General features: G+C 37.8%; 1 protein-coding gene across 1 annotated transcript in view; it reads right to left on the bottom strand.

Moving 5' to 3' along the window:
• The window catches only part of LOC105171968, a 5582-nt gene continuing 2701 nt past the window's right edge, over positions 10013-12893 (bottom strand). The window contains exon 2 of the mRNA XM_011093266.2: positions 10013-12890. Within this exon, the coding sequence (XP_011091568.1) occupies positions 10291-12890 (2600 nt within the window). The 3' untranslated portion in view covers positions 10013-10290. The remainder of the gene's footprint in view (positions 12891-12893) is intronic.

The following is a 12893-nucleotide window of genomic DNA, read 5'->3' as shown; positions in this document are numbered from 1 at the left end:
AATAGAGTAGATTCTCCAATTGTAAGGATTTAGGAGGCATCATTCCTCCTTAGAGTTGGGGGGACTGAGTAATGGGCATGGCCTAAGAACGGTTGGCCCAAGAGATACTGGGCCCATGTCAGGTCCACAAGAGAAACTGCCTAGAATCATTGAATCCAGCCTAAGGAAGAGCCAGTCTCCTCAAGACTAGCCCAAGAGGGAAGCTCCAGGCTCAGCCCAAGGAGGGTTCCCCCCATCACAAAGGCTATCCAGGAATGTAGGAGCTCAGCCCAAGTAAAAGGCCCAGACGAAGCCTGATGCTCCTTTCCAAGCCCAGCCTGAGGAAGAAAGGCGCCCTCTAGAAGCCGGACTCTCCACCTTAAAGAGACTCCTTGCAGGTAGGAGTCCTCAAAGAGGAGTTCTCTATCTCCTGGGGATTTTTTGCTCAAGAAATAGATAAGGAGACAGCCTTATACAAATTCCTTCGCCAGATACACCTCCTCGGACTCTTGCCGTAGAAGGACTTCTCCTCTATAAATACAGGGAGTATCCCCCAACGGGTTCCCTCCTTTTTTTTTCACTCTCAAGAACCTCTCTTGCTGCTACTCATCTATTCTGATTCATACTCTTGCTTACGAAATTTTTATTACTCTCACAATTTCTCATCATAATTTACTTCTATATTTATTTATTTTTAAATTCAGGAATAACTTAAGTATCGGAGTGCTAACATGTTGTTTTGCAGGTCTTCTTTTTCAAAAGCTTTCATTCAACTAGCTCAAATTCGATATTAAGACTCAAATATCTTGGACCCGTGCTAAAATTGCACGCAGTAATTATTATAATTAAAAGATATTTTTTTCAATTAAGAAAATTTTAATTAAAATTAAAATAAAATGTTAGAAAAAGAAATTTTTTGAACTATATATATATATATTACATAAGGGTAATCTTGACCAAAAATTTAATTGTAGGGGGTAAGTATATTTTTTAATTTTAGAGAATATATGTTACATCAAGAATTATTCAAGGGGGAAAAGTGTATTTCACCTGATTAAATATTGTATATTATCCCTCCCAAATTAATTTATTATTACCTAGAAGATCTATATTTTTCTTCACATTTTTTGCTAAAGGTTAATCATTAATTTATTATTACCTGATTTAATATTGCATGTTATCCCTGACAAATTAAAAATTCGAAATGCTATGAACATAATTGATGTGTATAAAAATAGACTGGCCTAAGAGGCCTGAACGATCCAAAAAGAAGAAAGAAACAAGAGGCCCCCAACATCCTAGAAAGCCTAAGTCATGAGAGGCTCAAGAACACTCAATAGTCGGCCTTGGCGGCTGCCCCCCAAAAAACAAATTGACAAAGGAAGGAGGTTGAAGGGATCCACCTCTCATTTGGCCTAAGAGGGAAGCCCAATACACTAGGCTCGGGCCAAGAGGGAAGCTCAATGCACCAAGCTCAGCCCAAGAGGGAAGCCTAGTTCAGTTCTTGAGACTTAGTACGAGGCTTGCCGGACCTTAAACCTACCTTCCAAGCCCAGCCCTAGGGGAAGGGAGGCACCCTTAAGAAGTTGGACTCCTTGACCTAGAAAGACTTCTTGCAGAACAAGAGTCCTCGCATAGAGGGAGTCCTCCTCCAACTAAAGTGGTGCTGTTCAAGTCAAGGAGAAAATAAGATCGTGCCTATTTTCGCCTTCTTTCTCAGACATGCAGCTCTCTACAGAGTTTATGCGAAGAAGGACTCATTCTCTATAAATACAGGCAGCATCCCCCAACAGACAGATCTTCAACTCGAGCTTTTACCATATTTTACTCACGAAATCCTTATTCTTATTTTAATTTCTCATTTCAGCACTCCTCAACAAGGACGCCTTTGGTCTACCAGAGGGACACCTTTAGTTTAGCACAGGAACACCTTCGATCCCTATACAGGGACTCCCTTTAAAATCTGAAAAATCACTCTGTATTCTTGCTTTAACAATCAAATTTCACTCTGAGCACGATTTCTCTCACGAAATTGCTTAATCTATCACGATTTTTTATTATATTTTATTTCTTACGATTATTTTTCTCCTGAAGTCGATACTAACTTGGGCATTGGAGTACTAACGCCTTTTTTGCAAGTCCCCCTTTAGGATTTGCATTTGCTTCGACCCAAGCTTTGAGCATAGTACATATCAATTAGACCCGTGCATTTTTTGAACGCATCATTGGTGGTGTCTGTGAACTTGAGTTAAAGATGTGAGTTACCATAGAAAATCTCAGCAATCCCACAAGCAAACAAAAGGTTGTGGAGGTACCTAGCAATAATCAGACTTTGCAAGTCTGTTGCAGGAACCCCCTGGCAACTGCCAGCAGGGTATCCCCCATCAGCGGGGCAGCCCCCGCTAGTGGAGCGATGGTTCTAGGACCCTCCAGACCTGTTGACCCGTTAACTGAGCCTCCACACCATAGTCCCTCTTCAGACACCCCCTCAGGGGTGCTCCCCCTAAAACTCCTATGGACCATACAACAGATGATCACGGTAGCCATACGGGAGCAAATAGCGACACTAATCCCAACCCATGCAGTAACTCCATTCGACGAGGATGCCCCTAAGGAAGGAAGTCAAAGTGTATCCCCTGCCCCTACACTACCGATCACAAAAGACCAAGGAATCCCCTGCACAAATCCAGCTGGATGACCCTCCTCAGTAGATCGCACGTCTGGAATGCCTACAAAAAGGCCTCTAAGACGTCCAGTACCAAATCGTACGAACGCCCTTGAAGAAGCAGCAGGGTATCCCCTTCAGTGAGGAGATCATGACAGACAAACTCCCCTCAACTGGAAAAAGCCCAACCTACCAGAGCACAAGGGAACCACGGATCTGCAAGAGCACCTAGAGGTCCCTACTGCAACATCTAATACCCTAATTTGTGTTTTAACGCAGGGATTACAAGATGGAGATTTCTTTAAATCTGTAAGTAAGAAGCCTCGTCACAATTTTTACAATCTCCTAGCGCTAGTTGAAAAATACATCAACTTGGATGAGGCTAGGGAGTACAAGAATGTTGTCCTTGGTGAAAAATGCAAGGAACAAGAGGACGTGGACCTATTGCTCCCGAACGCCTTCTAAGAATAAGCCCTGCCCTTAAGCAAGCATCATTCTCAGCAAATAAATCTTTACATACCAACTTCGCTCAAGAAGTATTTTTTTTAATAATTTTGGAGATTTATTACCCTTCAATGTGTAACATACATTTGCTTGTAATGACTTCACGACGAAGACATTCCTCTCATTAAAAACCCTGTGTTTCCCACATAGGCACCCCAGCCCTCTTTCGGGCAAGCACTTAGGTCCTTTTTTGAGGGACTTGTAAGCACTATCCTGTGCAGGCACTTGAGCCCTCCTCAGCGGAGGCATTTAAGCTCTATTTCCAGTGAACACCTTATTCTTCCTCCAGTGAGGTTTTGAAGTCTTGCTCTAAGAAGGCCCCTCTAAAAAATAAGCCTTCCTCCGAGGAGACACAATAAGTTTGCTTCGTGCAAGATCTATTTATAATATATACATGTCTTTTTGTCATTGAACATTCTCTTGTAGAAAAATAAAGCCCTACACCGGAGTAGACACAAAAGGCACCCGTTAAACCTCCTCCATGGAGGCACCCTTCCTGCTCCATACAGGTGCGAAATAAGCTCTCTTCTTATTCTAAGCATCCTTATACTACTAACATTCTTTATAGGAATTCAAAAATAAAAGAAGGAGAAAAAAAAAGTTCATCCTTCGGACCCCATCTCTGAAGATTTCTACTCTAATAAGTGTCAAAATCTCCACTTATTAGGGTGAGGGGTTATTGATGTGCATAAAAATATGTTGGTCAAAGAGGTCCCAACGATCCAAAAAGAAGAAAGAAATGAGATGCCGGTAACATCCTAGGAGGCCTAAGTAATGAGAGGCCCACAATCATGAGATGCCCAAAAACACTTAATAGTCAGCCTTGTGCCTTAAAAAAGAAAGAACAGATTGACAAAGGAAGAAAGTTGAAGGCATCCCCTCTCATTTGGCCCTTGGGCCCAAGAGGGAGATCCAGTGCACCAGGCTCTGCCCAAGAGGGAAGCCTAGTTCGGCCAAAGAAGGAGGCTTGGTACGAGGCTTGTTGGACCTTAAACCTACCTTCCAAGCCCAGGCTTGGGGGAAGGAAGCACCCTCAGGAAGCTGGATTCCTTGACCTAGAAGGACTCCTTGTAGAATAAGAGTCATCGCATGGAGAGAGTCCTCCAACAACCGAAGACGTGCTGCTCAAGTCAAGGAAGAGATAAGATCGTGCCTTATCCCCATTTTCGCCTTCTTTATCGAACATGCAGCTCCCTACAGAGTTCCTACAAAGAGGGACTCTTTTTCTAGAAATACAGGCAGCATCCCCCAACAGAGACCTTCAAGAAGCTAGAAACCATCTTGCTATTTCTCTGCAACTCTCAATTCGTGTTTTGACCATATTTTACTCACGAAATCCTAATTTTTATTACAATTTCTCATTTTAGCACCTCTTAACAAAGACAACTTCAGTCCACCAAGAGGGGGTACCTTCAGTCCACCAGTAGGGACACTTCAATCCTTTACAGGGACTCCTTCCAGAATTTGAAAAATCACTCTCTAATTTTGCTTTTGTATTTGAATTGTACTCTTAACACGATTTTTTCCACGAAATTGATTACCTATCACGATTTCTCATTATATTTTATTTCTTACGATTGTTTTTCTCCAAAATTTGTATTCGCTTCAACCCAATCTTTGAGTATAATCTATATCAATTGGACCCGTACATTTTTTTAATGCATCAATAATATATAAAATCAATATATATATACTAATAACTTATAATACATAATTGGGTTCACACTCATTAATTAACTATCATAGATATTGTAAAACAATCAAAATTTTCAATGAATAACTTTTTTGGTCGAGTTTTCTATGGTAAAGTACTCACTCCTCTTCCCTTATTATTGAAAGCATTAATTACCCATAATTTTATTTTATCTTCTTATCAATTCTATTTACTTTTTGAAGATTCAAATAAAAATATATATGCCTACCCTCACAAATTAAAGCATTGAAGAAAAAAAAAAAAAAGGTAAACTAATGGTAAGATATAAAAGTAAAATTATTTAACAACACTAAATACAAAATAATTGAATGGGGATAAATAAATCAATTTCTCCTTTTAAGTAGAATTGTCACAAAAAAAAAAATTAATTAAAGCAAAAAGCTTATCACGTCCAAGAGAACAATCAAGAAAAAAATATATAAAGTATAATCAAGAAAACTTAAAAATATTAAGAAATAAGTAGATAGTGACAATATCTATATATATTTTGAAAAAAATATACTGATTGAAAAATTAATATGAAATTACAAATAAACATTTCTAAAAACTGAAATGGATGAGGAAAAATATCGAAAAACCTTAATCTAAATAAAATATATAAATTAATTTAAGCAAATAGTTTATGACCGTATCTTCACATCTAAACCAGAGGGGAAAAATGGAAGATTAACAGTCAACTTTTTCTCACTGAATTTAAAAACACATATGTTGATGAACTATTGTTAAATAAAAATATATATTCATTTAATGATTTAGTAAAGATATCACGACTATTAGATTGAAATAAAATTAAAAACTTAAAAATAAAATAATATTTTAACTAAATGTGAATATTTAAATAGAAAAATCATGAATTAATTAGGCAAACAAATCAATCCATGAAACATGAGCACAAAAAAGATAATTCAAAAATAAAAATTTAAGTTCAAGTAAATACTAAGAATAAATACAAAAATTATAATACCTGATGCGTGCGATTTTAAAACAGGCCCAACGATCTTGGATCCCAACAATGGACTTGGGTTGATTGAACAAAATAGCTTGAGAAATCGGACCTGCAAAACAACACGTTATCTCTCTGACGCTCAAGTTAGTTTCGGATTTAAGACCAAATAATTGAAGAAATAAATTGTAAGAGAAATTGAGATAAAAATAAGAATTTCGTAAGCAAAATATGGTGAAAGTACGAGTTGAGAGTGGCAACGAAATAGCAAGATAATTTTCAGATTCTTGAAGGGGGGTCCTTGTTGAGGGGTGTTGCCTGTATTTATAGAGAATGAGTCCCCCTTCGTGGGGACTACGTACATGACTTGCATCCCCGAGAAAAAAGGCGGAAGATTGTGGGTAAGGTACGATTTCATCTTATCTCTAGCTTGATCAGCATATTTTTAATTGGAGGAGGACTCATTTTACGTGAGGACTCCTATTCTGCGATGAGTCCTTCTAGGTCAAAGAGTCCAGAATCTCTTGGAAGGTAGGCCTGTGTCCAGTAAGCTTTGTACGGAGCTTCTTTCTTAAGTCGAGCTTGGTATACTGGGCTTTCCTTTTAGGCCGAACTCAATGTAATGGGCTTTCCTCTTGGGCCGAACTTGATAATCTTCCAACAGGCTGCCCTCATCATGGGCTAATGGGCCTGACTTGGGCTGTGAATTTCTTATTGGGCCAAGTGCTTTTGGGCCATGCACATCATTCAGTTCTCTCCCTCTAAGCAGGGTGGATGCCTCTTAACTCCTTAGTGTAGGAGCGGTTGTAGCGTGGGAAGAAGGGATCCGTTCTCCCTGGTACCTATTCCTCTTTGCCGCCTTCTGTAGTTTTTGGAAAAGTGTATCTCTGCTTTTGTCAGGTTGATTTGATAACCGTAATTATAGCAAGGGCAACGTCTCTTGGGCAACCACTGAAGCCACGTCTGGTAACCCATCCTCCCACGCGGGTGGTAACTGCTCTCATCCAAGCAGTTACTAGAGGAACATGGGGTTAACTTCTTCAGCCATTATCTTTGGCTAATCACGATCTTCTTCTATCCTCTTCTTTCAAAAGTTCTCTTTTGAAGCACAAGGGTTTTCTTTCTTCATCTTCTTGTAAGTATTCTTCTCCCTTCTCCTTAGGGTTCGTCTTCTTTTCAAATGTCTTCTTCTAGTGAATCTGTGCATTTTCTAAAAAAAAAACCTTTTTGAGCAATGGTCCCTCTTAAGCTACCTCCAGGAAGACAAACCCTGTCTTACCTCGCTTCGCCAGGGGCTAAAGGAGGAGCCTGAGACAAGCCACAACTGCTTTCAGGCGTCTGATATATGAGGAAACTAATGAGGAGATAAGACAGAACGAGGGTAAGGGTTCTTCCCCTGAAAAAGAGAGAGAACCAAGGTCCCCGGTAGAAGAGGAAAGGATGACTGGGTCTTCCTTTGTGGAGGACAAGGTGTCTAGATCTCCTCCTAGGGAAAAAGAGAGGAGGTCTCTCTAGGAAGAGGAGGAAAAGGAGAGGGTTCCCCAGTCACCGATAGACTAGGGGTTCTCTACTCTAAAAACCTCCTCCATAGACCAGTTGTTACAAGAATTTTTCACGTCCCCCCCTTCTTTCGTTGTATATACTCCTTCCTCGATCAGTCATCCTTTCCATCATCCTCCTAATTATTTATGTTTCTTCACTGCAAAGCTACACTGAGGTTTGCGTTTCCCTGTTCTCCTATTGTATTCTGAAGTTGCCTGTCTTTTTCAGATTCCTCTGAACCAATTAGGTCCCAACTCCTTGAAAATTTAAGCTGGATTTTTTTTATAGTTTTTTGTTTTAATGGTCATGTTGTCACGCACACGTCTTCGCTAAGTGTTATCACCTTAAGCGGACTAAAAAAGGTTTTTTCTGTTTGTTCCCCGAAAGGGGGTATCCTTCTTATCGCTTCTTCATCCTCCTAAATATTAGAAAAATAGCTACTTTTATGTCCTCCCTCCTCGTGCTTGGTCTTTCCCCATACAGTTGATCCAAGAGCCCCCACCCTTTATACAAGTAGGGCCAAGAACTGCAGCTTTGTCCTCCTTGCTGGCTAAGTTGAATGCATCCCCTTATAACTATCGGTCCCTCATTAACGAGGGGCCAAGGGCACTTTGACTTGGTCCCTCAAACAGAACCTTTAAGAGGTTATTTGGGTATTTCTTTGTTTTTGTTTGTTGTTGCATCATCTTTCTTGTACTTTCTTGAATTATTAATTTCTTTGTTTGTTTGCAGAGAACATCATGTTCAATAAACTCATGAGGGACCATATGTTGGGGGGTAGCGTTGGATGGACCCAGACTCCAAAATTTTCAAAGAGGGCCCCCGCTTCCAGTGATTAATATTTTTGATGTATTCAACATCCATTACAAATTAATACAAAAGTAAAATATAATATATAAAAGATTCAATATTAAAATAAAATTAACAAAGTCCCGTATTTTTTAGTTTTTATATAAAAATTAGGGCTTTATTTGTGGATATTTTTTATTATTAATAATTAATTTACTTTTGTGACATCCTACAATTTTTTCACTATTCTTGATAAATTCTAATGTGTATACTCTTTTTCAACTTTATTAGTTTTTGGCGTATAATATTATTATTTGCGACAGGTGCAAATATAGTGTGTTTGGTTTCGAATTGCATATTTGTATTTCATATTATTTAGTATAACCTCACAGTACTTTATTTACTTTAATCAAATTGTTACTTTTTTGTTTAAAATAGCACATATTGTCATTGCAATTTAAACCTAAATTGCATTTATTAGTATTATTTTACCTCCATTATACTATGAGGAAAAAGAAATAAAAGTAAAAGTAAAAATAAAAAGAATTTAATCTAATACTAATATTAAAAACAAAATCGAAATCACGCACTTTCAAATTTTCAATGGACTTCTCTAATAAAATTGTGATTCTTTTGTGGAATATTCTAGTATTTACTTTTATTATTTTTTTTGTTTTGAATGTTTGGATTAGTACATATTTATATCTTACTTATGCGCCATTCGTTTTAAATTTTACAGGGCCGAAGTAAATCAATTTTTTAAAAAAATATTTAAAATTGTTCCCAACAAATTAACTTTAAAATTTATTTATTTATTTATATTTTAGATTATATTATTCATTTTCTAAGTAATTCAGCAAATTACGAATACCAAATACTTTTATGCTTTTAGCTCATTTTTGTTGGAAAAATGAAAGACTGTGCCGTGGAAAACTACTGCCTTGAAAACGAAATTTCGGTACTACCGTGGTGCAGATAGTATAAACCGATCGCTCCCCAAGGTTAACACAGCTATTACTTTCTTACACGCGCACTCGTGGAAGAAAGCTTGGAACAACGAACGAAATATAAACTCAGAAATGAAAGAAGAGAAACGAGCTAGAAGAGGAGAGTTTCTCAAGTTTTTTTTGTGGTGTCTAAATGAAGGAGAACTCATGCCTATTTATAGTGCCAAGACTAAGTAGATAAGATCAATTGAACTTATCCAATCCTTAATTAACTAAGTAGATAAAATCAAATGGACTTATCTAATCCTTAATTAACTAAGTAGATAAAATCAATTGGAGTTATCCAATCCTAATCTAACGGATATATTAGTCATTCCTAACAATTTTCTCGCTAGGAATGCTCACTATAATCATGTTGGAGAATCGTATCTCCATCGGCTATTTTGTTGCTACTTTCGACCAATATTGCATAGAATGAAGTTTTAATTTTTTTATTAAGAAACCATTATTGTTCTGCTTTGATAAAATTTAGTTCTTTTAACTAATTCTTATTTAGAGACAGAACATGTACAATCTGTAATCTATAGCTTGTTTATAGAGATCGCTCATATTTTGGATAATTATACATACATTACCAAAAATGACAAAATTATTTACACAAACCACCACTACTTTTTGTTAAATTACACATACACCTCCCAAAAGTATAGATTATATAATCTTACAAAAGGCAACAAAAATGCCTACACATCTACTGAAAACATCCGTTACAACAGAATACAAATGCAACCTGAGATACAATTATCTTTCAAGCATGAACACTAATGTACATCTATGGAAGACAAAAATAGCTTCAAAAGATGGGATTAAAAAACTAAACTTGGTTCAGACTCAGATTTCAGAATTTGCCATTGCCAAAACAATTCTTGTACTTCTTAATGTGGTGTTAATTGTAAAACTGCATTTTCAGATAATTACACTCTTTTCTCCTTGAGCAATATAGTTCAAGTTAAACTGTACTGGCAGAAAACTAAGAAACGAACATATTTACAATTTACAAATACAACACACTGATTGCTGAAGGATTTTACAAGACTGATGCCCACCCCACAATTCCTGAAATGCAGCTAAGTGAATGTCATGTATTTCTGATTGTATCCTTCCATGGACTTCAGATATGAATGGACTTGTCCTTGTGAACGGTAATTCAATAACATCGAAACCTCAAAGCACTCAGAAACTTTCTATGCTTTACTCTTGGTTTTTCTTTTGGCTGAGAATTCAATACTAACTTAGGACAACCATAAGAACTGATGTTTTCTTCTGAAATACACAGGCCATTTCCAAGACTAACCAACTCAGGTAAGTAGCGAAGTACCACTTTTCTTAATCTAGGAAGAACAGTAGCACCATAATTGGCTGTCTCTTTTTCCTCTTTAATTATTTTTTCGACAGATTCACAATCGTCCACAACAAGTTTCTCCAAGTTGCAAAGACACTGAAGCATAGATTCCCAAAGTATAAAACGCAGCTTCGGGCAGGTGCTAACTGTTAGATATTTGAGCGCCTGCAAGCTTTGCGGAGGTGAAGGTAACTTCCAAATACATTCCAGTTCCCACAAATAGTAGACTCCCAAATGTTCTAGAGACGGAAATTCACCTTCAGTTGCTTTATCATCCAAAATCATCTTAAGTTTGGGACACTCTCTCAAAACACAAAACTGTAATGCCTTGAAATTAGAAATGTCAAATTCTGACAAGCTTTGGATTTTACTATGATGATCCAAGTAGAATGCCCTAACATGCAAAAGTACACCTTCAATCACTTTGGGCACATGATCACCATTCACAAATCTCAAGCACCGACCTCCTTGATCGAATGCTGATTCCACTTCTTCTGGGACTCGTGATACAATTCGCTTCACATTATGGCCGACAATAAACTTGAACTTCCTCAATATGTGGCCCTTCCAACAGGAGCTTTTTCGAATAAAGTCTTGAAAAATTTCTACTTCTGGAAAATAAAATTGAAGATAAGTCAACATCTCCAACCCAGCAATATCATTCATTATGTCTGCAGCACTTTTTCTCCATCTGTGATCCTCAGGGTGCACGACAATGCCCAGTGCTTGTAGTGCCTCAAGGTGTGATAACACACCGGGAGAGATCAGTTTCAATGGCAAATGGGCATATTCACTTTCATCATCAGGTCCATAAAATGATAGATGAAGATGCTTTAAGCCTTTAAGTTTACCTATTTCATCTGGAAGGTAGTAAAGTTCAGTGCCTGAAAGATCAAGCACTTCCAAATGGTTGAGATTTCCAATATCAGTTGGAAGGTTATCAAGAGAAACACAGTTTCTCAACATGATCACCTTAAGTTCTGAAAGCTTGAAAAGTGAACTGGGCAAGGTCCTGATTCTAGTATCAGATAAGTCCAGAAAATGAAGGTCAGGCATGCTGTTAAAAAATGAGGAATGAACAAGAGTTAAGTTTCTGTTTCTTTGGAGGAACAAAAGCAAAGAATTCGAGTAGCCTGGTGTCTCAGCTAGCTCACGTAAATCTTGCTCCAACAAGTTTCTCACACAAGTAACCTGGGATCTTTCAAGTGGTCCTGATGATGGATGATCCCCAATCAAGATAGTATGCTCATCCAGTTTAAGTTTTATATGACTGCCCTCCAAAATGATAGAATAATCTTCCTTCAGTATTTCTTGTGAAGAGGAGGGGTGCAACATCTTTGATTTCATGTCCGCAAATTCGGACATCTCGCCAGTGAATTCAGAAGTATTCTCATTATATATATTAGATATGGGGCTTGGAATATTTTCTTTGCTACTTTCAGCCTTAGAAGAACTGGAAATAGATTTTATTTGCTCTTCAGGTAAATTCTCTGCTCCTGTCAGGGGCATCTCATGCACTTCCTGAATCACCATAGACAATCTACTACTTTCTTGCTGTGAATGAAAACCACTCATAGTGCTAGACATCTTTGTTTCCGTGTCCCTGAAATTTACACCCTCTTCTCTAATTTCACTTGGGGCTTTTGAAACAGATGTAGAAGTCGAGTCTGGATGGATTGCATAAATCACTTGATCATCCACATCATGAGATCCTTCCATGAGGATTTCACCACCCTGTATACTTTCTGAAGTGGGCATAAGTTCACTTCCTAGTTTCTCCACAACAGTGACAGAATCATTTCTCTCCTTTAAATCAGCTGCTAGCAAGCCTTTCTCTGCAGAAGAAAATATCATCCCAGCATCTTGGTCTTGTAAGACATCCTCACCTTTTGAAGGATGCACAGTTTGTTCGTTTTTTTCCTGTGTAAGTTCCATCTTCTTACCTTCTGAATATGAGTAAAACTTCTGTTCAGTCTTGTATTTCAGCTCCGACATTGTTCCTGATTTATCTAATCCTGATTCATGTGTCAATATAATGAAGGGGGTTGGTTTATCATACATATATTCATCCTTGGAGGGACATTTCTTTAAGTGATTGATCATTTTGACACGCACTTCTCTCAAATCGTCCAATTTTGGTGGGTTACCATTTCTGTTCTGCTGCTGTTGCAAGAGATCACTCACATGACATTTCAATGCTCTTGTCTCCTTTGCCCATTGGCTTAGTTTCTTAGGTAAATAGATCCCTTGCATAAGTACTTTGTTCATCTGTTTGTCAATGTGAAAAAGTAGGACGGATAAACGACTAAAAAGCTTTTCAATAAATTCTGTTACATTTTGAGAGTCCTCAACATAGTTAACACTAGTTGCCTTGAAAGCTGTTGGGAACACTTCAACAAATTTATCTG

The sequence above is a fragment of the Sesamum indicum genome, linkage group LG10 (assembly GCF_000512975.1).
Source record: "Sesamum indicum cultivar Zhongzhi No. 13 linkage group LG10, S_indicum_v1.0, whole genome shotgun sequence".
Classification (NCBI taxonomy): domain Eukaryota; kingdom Viridiplantae; phylum Streptophyta; class Magnoliopsida; order Lamiales; family Pedaliaceae; genus Sesamum; species Sesamum indicum.
Note: the sequence above shows the minus strand (reverse complement) of the source record. Positions and strands in the feature narration are given on the sequence as shown.